General features: G+C 37.0%; 1 protein-coding gene across 1 annotated transcript; it reads right to left on the reverse strand.

Moving 5' to 3' along the window:
• Nucleotides 1-281: 281 nt before the first annotated feature.
• Nucleotides 282-9034, reverse strand: LOC131010330 (nucleobase-ascorbate transporter 3). Its single transcript, XM_057937805.1, has 14 exons — nucleotides 8491-9034; nucleotides 7505-7602; nucleotides 7219-7395; nucleotides 5995-6095; nucleotides 5761-5836; nucleotides 5604-5663; nucleotides 5337-5521; nucleotides 5169-5265; nucleotides 4861-4947; nucleotides 4261-4319; nucleotides 3614-3705; nucleotides 3454-3531; nucleotides 3205-3365; nucleotides 282-747 (listed from the first exon to the last, which is right to left on the reverse strand). Exons 1-14 carry the CDS (start codon nucleotides 8672-8674, stop codon nucleotides 529-531), a joined length of 1674 nt encoding a protein of 557 aa, XP_057793788.1. The 5' UTR covers nucleotides 8675-9034; the 3' UTR covers nucleotides 282-528.

The following is a 9034-nucleotide window of genomic DNA, read 5'->3' on the forward strand; positions in this document are numbered from 1 at the left end:
TCTATTTATAGATTTTAGAGATGGGCTTCATGGGCTTTATGGGCTTTGGGCCTCCATGCATGGGCCTTAGGGCTTTAGGTGTCCATAAGCCCATTAATTCATTTATGTTAAATATTAATTATATATCTATTTAATTTAGGAATAAAATCCCATTTAATAAAATAGAAAATATAATTGAATATTTAATTCATGAATTTACACGTGGCACGATTTGATTCGACGACAAATTTAATTGTCTACAATAAGACTCTTCATAAACTTCAAATTTTCTAGGTACCATGTGAGGAGGGGCAAAAATAGAAATATTATTGGGTGTTAACTCAATGTAGCCCTTAAAATCATATACATTCCAGAACACAATTAGCTTACAGAAATCCTTCATCAGCCTCTACATGAAGGCAATGTTCTACAAGTGGCCCAAGCTGGAAGAGAATAAAAGGAAACTAATCAGCGTTTCATACATTTTTCTCTTTCTCCTTTTTGAGAACCTCATCGAGTTTATTCTTGAATATATACATGCATAACTTATCACAGAAATCTGGTAGGAATGTATTCACTAATCCTTAGAGGGTAGCTGTAAAATTCCTCATTTCTGCTGTCTCCCTTCCTATGATGGAAGGGTACCATCCACGGAAGCCCCCGTTCCTCGACAGCATGCCTGGCTTCAAGTGTATTGTCCAGAAGTGTTCCAACGATCAGTGCCACAGTGGGTGGTGAAGAGAATATGGTATTCAAGATATCATTGAACTGCAAAGAACGCAGAAATAACATTATCACCATTTGGCCAAGGGAAAGAGGCGTTGCTTCGTGTGAGCATTGTGCAAAAGATGAAAAGAACACACATGTGTAAGTTGTGGTGCTCAGAATTGGATTCATAGTGAGATAATGAGCCTTATTGTTTAATAGTTTGCCGAGTGCTCATCACTGGAAATCTCGACAAAATTTCAGCAACGTCAGCATAGCACTATTAGGAGGCGTTTAGTTTGAGTGATAGGATAAATAGATAAAAATAATCCAAACTAGTCTGCCATTTACTCATATTGGTTGATTAATTTTGAACTTTTTTACCCATCTCATCTTTCAAACACTCAATCCTATATTTTGTCAATCTATCCTATCACTAGAGACCTTGGCATGTTTTTTCCTATTGATAGAATTTATTCCCTAAATTGCAGGCCAGATGTTACTATACGTACCCAGGAACTGAACATCTAGTCATAAAATTTCTACTAGAATTATGACCAAAAGAAAACCAAGCACCTTCTAATTCATCACTTCAAGTTTGACAAATGAAATAAATTAAGTCAATACCCATTAGTTCTCTATGGTAGGGTAAATCAGGTTAACCAATCCTAACACAACCAACCTTAGATGATCATCAGCATGCATGTGGGTAACCACATCAATGTATTACCCTTAATTTCTCATTTACTTTTATCTACCAGTATAAAGCAAAAAATCCACGGTATGACAAGAGGAACACTCTAACAGTAGAAGCTTGTTCCAAAGTATCTAGAACGGTTCGATGAATTCTTACTAAAAAATGCACCAATTTATTATCATTGTACTATTATCATAAATTTCTTAAATAAGAATTTGTTGAACAGGTAGTTTCATTTTCATGTCATGATATACTGGGATTTCCTTCATATTGGCATGTGTTAGAGTATGCTAGCTCTCGCTGCTCTCTCTCTTTTTTTTACTTCTTATTCTATTTATTTTTTGTACCGACTTTAGCTAAAACCATCTTAGAGACTCATGAAGCACCATCTGGAGAGTTTCAATAAAGTCAATTCAAGAGCTATACTTCAACATCTTCATTGAATAACCTAACCATCAATCACCCTGGTTAACCATTGTTATATTATTGATTCCTAAGCATTAGAAGAGATGACTCATGGATTCTTCCCATATCTTGTTTCTGTAGTTATTAGATAGCTATCTAGAATATGATCCAACTATGTGGTCTATTTCCATAGCCTAGATTTAAGATCATCTATATGAAGGATAAATCTTTGGTCTTGGGCGCCTGTAAATCAACGTTTATGTTGGGAACCTGTAGGAACTCTTCTCAGTTTTCTCTTGTTATGTCAAATACTATCGGTTGTTGTTTTCTATCTTATTCAATAAAATTATAGAAAAGAGTATCTTATTGTCTATGCATACCCTTGACTCTATCAATTTGGTCCCAAACTATCGGATTAAAAAAAAAAGGGTGCTAGATCAGTGATGAGGAGTAAAATATGCGTAAGGCAAACCAGGAAGCAACGAAGATTACAGCCCTGGAACCAAAAGAGTGAAGAGGAACTTGAATAGTATCCTTTGTGGAAAGCTCGAAGGATAGAAGCTTCAGGGCCATTTCAAGAGGATTCTGCCACTTAAGGAGTCAGGGCTGACATGATCAGAGAGGAGGAAGGCGGAACGAAGGTCAGATCTGGAATAAAACAGCAAAGAGGTAACCTGCGGACCCGTCAGGGCTGATGTATCTATGAAGAAAACTTCAGAGCTGGCGGACCCAGGCAGCGCTGGAAAAGACTGAAGGCGTGCCGGCCACTGACAACTTTTATCAAAGATTCTTCCTAACTAACCTAGGGGTCGTTATCAGGTGTAAAATTACCTACTTGCCCTCATTGTAAACACCTATAAATATGGGATATGCTTGCCATTGTAACACACACAATATACAATACTACTCTTTTCTCTCTTGCCTTAACGATTTCACCACTTTCCCGATTCACTGTAGCGTGCAGGTGAATCACTTTCTCCATAAATAAAGGGGTGTAATTATTGAACTCACCAGTCAGAAAGTATTCTCATGGATTATTTCTATATTTTGTTTCCAGCTTCCCATATTTAAATTGATTTACACAACCTTTCCCTATTTCATATAGATGAATGGGCCAAAATGTGGCAATTTCCCTAGCCCCTAGACTAAGGACACGAAGAAGTCATCTAGTATGTTGGGATTTCATTGTAAATTCGGCTTTTAGGCTTGGCACTTGTGTCAGTTGTTGCTTTCTTTCTTATTCAATAGATAAAGAGTATTTTAACTGTGTAGCTATACCCTTGACTCTACCAAGCATTATAGTAAACCTCACAAGTACTTCTCAGGCCTTCTTTGTGGTAATGATCTCCTTTAAATATGCCTTGAATAGATTTTCCCTTTCAAGAAAATATATAAACACAAAAATGCGTAATAATTACCCATCCTCCTTTTGTTCTGACAGGTCCATGCCCAGCTGCATTTGTATTGCTGATAAAATATTGAGGAATTGATATACCCATGAACAGGGAGACGCCCAATACATATATATTTCGCAGGGAATTGTTGTTTGTGAACTGGATAAGTGAAATCCCAGTCGCAGCTGAGGGTAGAAAGAAATATGCTAGTGAGATTCCAGTTGGAAATCACAGAAGAAAGGCTGACAGGCATTACTGATTTGGAACACTTACCAACGATACCATATAAGATGCAGTAGATTGCAGCAAATATCGGCAATGGAATCGATGCAAAAAAAGCCCCAAATTTTCCTGCATAGCAAGATTTCTCGGTCATATAATACCACCATCCAGACTGAGCCCTTCCAAGAAACCAAGAGAAAATTTAACCTACCAAATATTGAGAAGAAGATCATGAAACCAGTGGATATCTGAACCACTCTTCTGCTCCCAACTCTAGTTAGTCCCAGGAGGCCAACATTTTCACTGCATAATGACGATAAAACATAATCACACTAAACTTATTGATAGATCTGCTTTTCCCGGAAAGCTGAGCTCCTTTCCCATTAAAAAGACATACGCATGCATGCGTATGGCGTAGACAGTTTAAAACATAAGATAATATCTATAATCTGTCAAGACGCAGTAACAGCAAGGAGGGGCAGTTACTTCACCAAACTACATCATTAAAACTCGGGATATTGATGTCTCGACTAGACACCTATTCACCTCAACTTCTTTTTTCCTGGAGTATGTTCCAAGTTACCTTAAATGCCTTCCATGGCTTCTTTAAAGTATAACAACATTAAGTAACATAGAGAAGCATTGAGGTTCAATCGTAGTAGGGCTATTATCAAGTATTATGTTCAGATATCTTGAGCTATTAATCACTGAAATTGTTAAAGTTCTCTCCAAGAATTCACATAAATGAATTGCAATTTGCCCCGGATATTCAAACATAAGTGATAAAATAAAGAAGAAGACAAGAGGCGTGTTGAACCAAAAGATATGCCAGAATTCAAATGACTCATGAAATCTTACACAGAACCAGTAGTTCCAACGACAGCACCAAATATGCCTTCAAGCAGCTGGCCTATACCCTGCAACAGAAAGTGATATGATCACTTACAAGCTAACACCAAAAATTGTTCAGGAAGAAGCATGCCTAAAGAGTAAAGAGCTTATAGAATAATAATGTTTGATCTTGATTTGTCATTCATATATGTTATCTATTTATGATAAACGGGTTTTATTTTGCTAGTTTGTGCAGGTTATTAGTTTAAACATTCTGAGTGTGCAGATAAGCTCCTCGCAAGCAAATTGATGACTAGTGGAAATTAAATTGCAAGTTCATGTTTGGTAAAACCTAACCTTAGAAGTTCCCATTCTTGGTCTCACACTTACAGCTTACACACTGTATTCCTTATTTTCAATATACTTCCATAAGTAGCATACTACTTACTTTGAATAATCGACACAGATGATACAATCTGGCCAATATCTTAAGTACTACACAATTTGTGGTGCTGTTGGGCTAAGACTATCCATAAACCACATAAAAGTTCAAAGATCAAGTCATAAATTGTTACTAAAAGCATCAAAGGTGTTGTGTCGAGACAAGAAACTTAAAACTTCCCAGACCTGCAGACCTATACTTCGGCTCAGCACATGCCCTGGAGGAGAAGTAGCACCAGAAAGCCTTGCTGCAGCATAAAATGTTCCAGTCGACTGCAATAAGGAAGAACTGTTGTAAGGCATCTACAGCACCATTGACATAAGTGCGACACAGTCAACTTGTCCAAAAATAACAATGCAAATATCACAATCCGGATGCAATAAATAAGAATATTTTTTTCCACAAAACAAAGTGATCACACGCCCGGCCTAAAGCAATTAAAAAGCTGAAATAGAAGCAGATGAGCCTTTCGAGCTACAAAAACTGAGCAAACCTCAGCAGAGGAAACAAGTGCAGCACCCATCATCCCAAATACATGACTTGCTCTGAATATAGGGGTACCCCACTGAAAAGGATATGGAATCTTGATCCTGAAAAGAACAAACATCAAGCAACAGGTACGAAGTAGCCAAGTTGCAAGGAGCTAGAATGCAGAATGTACCATGGAGCAGATGACAAAAGAAAAGAGCGATCTGTACGACAGCTTATTTTCGTCTGCTGCTTGACATTTTTGTAAGCACCAGCAACAGTCAGAATTGCAGCGAATGCCCAAACAATTGCAACGCACAAAAGCAAAGCATATCTTTCGAGCATTGGCTGAGCAATTGGATGGAGGCGTTGCAAGTACTGTATATAGCATATACTTAAGCCAATAATCCTTTGGGAAAAGAATACAGCCATAAACATTAGCAACATAATAATTTCTTACTTGTTGTGAGATAACCAGTAGAATTAACATGAGCAAGCCAATTTCCACACAGTTAGCAAGCTGTAGGATGCACGGAAACAAATAAGCTACAGGTTTTCTCATGTTTGTAGCTTCTCTAGTTTCTGAAATTTCAAGGAAGAGGAAAACAAGAAGATACCTGCGGGAAGCCCCTAGAGAATAAGCCGAGACCCACCACGCAGACAGCTGGAACCAAAACAATTGGACCGAAGTGCCTGTTCAAAAGCAATATTAAGGAAATGACAAAGCTATCAAAATTAGCATGAAACTGCCCAAAGTCTTCATCTACTACTAGAATAAAGAAAAATAGATGAACAAACTACTCCAAGTCTGGTGATGACAACAAACTTAAAGTACACAGAGATAAGTTTACCTTGTAAGCTTTCCCCATGCATTGCTATATCCAAGTATAATGTTCAGAAATGAAGATACTATTAGTGATCCTTGAATGGCTCTCATGGTGTGAGTGAATCTCTACAAGCATCCAACTTAAGGAGTTAAGAATTGTGGCCAAAACAACAGAACTGGCATAATTATCTACTTCACATGAACAACAAAAAATCACAGGAAGTCCAAGAAAGAAATCATAAATGAGAGTGTACAAAAGATTCTAATGTACATATGATATTCTAACAAAGACAAGCCAACAAGTTCTGGATTGTATCTAAGAAGTGGCATTCATAGATTATGGGTTAGCTAAGATTACGCAATGGCCACAAAAACTTCTAGTGGTTATTTCCACCTGATATGCACATAAAAAGAACATGTATAGACTAATATGATATTAACATTAAAGGATTTTATAATGTCGGTGGGAAGATAAATAAAGACAATTAGCCAAAACAAACACACCTAAGATCAATTCAGGATTTTTACAGGGCCAAATGAGATTATATTATAACATTAAAAGATAGGGTCAATTACGCTTTTACAACTAAAGCATTTCCCAATTTTCAGAAATAGAACACGCATGCGACTTCGACATATAAGTATCCAATAATTGTATTATGTTTTCAAATCTAGAGCTGATTGATTTTTCTGGTACCGGATAATCGTGTTGGCAGTCAGGAATCACTTGTCACTAGCATTAATAACTCAATCAATGAAATCCAAATTGATTTATGGCTGCCAATGTGACTATTCATACCAAAAGGACGTACCCGATTAGATTTGAATAAAAATACATTTATTGGGTACATTATGTCAAAGTCAAAAGTGTGTTCTATTTCTGAAATTAAAATCGGGGCAAATGTTGGGTGTAAAAGTTTATTAACCCTAGAAGATACAATGATTTCAACTTTTAAGATGTCTCAAATATAGCATTACTAGTCATGAGAAACAAAGGAGTATATTCGAGTCAGAAAAATTAGTAAAACGTGATTTTCTACAAGAATAAGAAGTATTTTATGTTTACAAGACGACTGTTCATACATGGCAGACACATCTTAGATTCCTTTTAGGCAAAATGCCCAAAGATCTAAAGCACAAATAAGGGAAGAGTGAAGTTAGGGTTGTTCAGGCACATCCAAGACAAATTATAGACTTCAACTCACTAATTCAATAAAACGATATATTTATAACTACCAAATTTGCATACCTCGTGATCATCTTGGAAATCGCTATCAAATAGATCATTGATGATTGCCAACACCGATATAATATACGAAAATGATGGGCCCATCACAGTTGGAAGTCGTGTGCCGAACCATGTTTGCAAGAGAGTATTCACTCCCGACATAAAGAGCAATGACTGGATAACTCGAGCTTTATCACCCTGTTGGTAACATTTTACAAGCCTTAGGGCAATGTATTACATGGAATAAAACAGCTACAACGAGGAGTAGTTCTTTTTAACAAGTGTAGAAGAAAGTAAATATACATACAGGGCTGCCGCCCATCCGAGGCACTAGTGCAGTGGCAATCATCACAGTGGTTCCAAGCATGACAATGTAATGTTGGAAACCCAGCACTGCTGTTTGTACTGCAATATGTGAACCAATCAACCATAACATTAACGAAGAATATCTAATATAACTACCAATTGGTAAAACAGATAGATGTCCTCAAATGAGGGCAGCAACAATTAACCAAGCTGCACATTATATAAGCAGACAAGACCATGGATACACAAAAATGGACCAATTCCCCTTCCATTTCTTTTAGTTACAAATCTCTGTATGCTGCAGTTAGCCAAGAAACTATGCACATGCACAAGCAAACTAAACACAAAGAATATTTCAAAACAGTAGAGCTCGATCTTGTAGAGTCAAGGTCGCAATCCATGACATATACAAAGCACAAGTAAGTTAGGGAAAAACTGTCAATGAACAAAAACTGCTTCTTCAGGAACAAAGTAAGGGGGTGTTTGGTTGAGCTTATAAGCTTCTAAAAAGCTATAAGCTCTTGAGAAAAATTTGGCAAAATAAACTTCCAAACAGCTTATACACTGTAAAAATAGGCTCTAACAACTTAAAAGCTCCTAAAAAATAAGTTCTTGAATTCCAACTTATTTTTCCATAATCTTAGAAGAAACAATTTAACAAAAATAACTCTATTGTAGTTTGTCATTTTATCATATATCCTTTCAATGTCTATCTCCTTTCAATTTCTCTCTCAAACTAAGATTTTCTCTTTCTAACTCACAATTCTCTTTCCAGTCTATAAGCTCAATTATCCAAATATTTTGACAACTTTTAATCTCTTAACACATTACATCTTATAAGCTATTACATCTTATAAGCTGTTGGAGCTTATAAGCTTTCTAAAAATAAGCTTGCCAAACACCCAGTTTCTTCATTTTAAAGCATACTTATCCTAGAAAATACATCAACCCAACAAAAGAGATGCATGTAGAAGAAAGTGTACTAACCCCAAGAAGGATTGGAATGGATGCAGTAATGGAGCTGAAGGAGCTGCTCTGCTGGAGGGTAAAAAGGGCCTCTAGCAGCACCTAGCGGAGGCGCTACCACCGGCGGCGGCGGTGGAGCCCCATGACCATGACCATGACCATGACCCGGCGGCGCCTGGTGGTTGTGATGTGCCGTTTCCACCATCTTCTCTTGAATATCTTACTTCTGGTTTTGGTTTTCTTGGTTTGCGGGTTTCTTTTCTCACACAGCTCCCCTGGAAATGGAAATCAATTCCAAGATTCACCTCTTCCTTGCTAATCACCGACACTTTCAAATGAATTGTTATTTTTGGCAGCACATGCACAAAGCCCAGAGGCGGTATTCTGTAAAATCTTGAAAAGGCCAAGAGTATTTTAAAAGTTAGGAAGCTTTTTCAAATATGAAAATATTAGTAGAGATCAGATGACTTAGGATGGTAATAAAGGCCAATTATTATAGTAGTTGTTTCTGACATATAATAAGTGAAAGAGAAGAAAATGCTTAGTGATTGAGGAGTGAGAAAGA

This window comes from Salvia miltiorrhiza, chromosome 2 (assembly GCF_028751815.1).
Source record: "Salvia miltiorrhiza cultivar Shanhuang (shh) chromosome 2, IMPLAD_Smil_shh, whole genome shotgun sequence".
Lineage (NCBI taxonomy): Eukaryota > Viridiplantae > Streptophyta > Magnoliopsida > Lamiales > Lamiaceae > Salvia > Salvia miltiorrhiza.

Coding starts and splice junctions, on each gene's coding strand:
- LOC131010330 (XM_057937805.1), bottom strand. CDS start 8,674: ATGGTGGAAACGGCACATCACAACCACCAGGCGCCGCCGGGTCATGGT. Junction 5,266..5,336: donor CTTTTGTCATCTGCTCCATG/GTACATTCTGCA, acceptor TGTTCTTTTCAG/GATCAAGATTCCATATCCTT. Junction 3,366..3,453: donor CATCTTATATGGTATCGTTG/GTAAGTGTTCCA, acceptor TTCTACCCTCAG/CTGCGACTGGGATTTCACTT.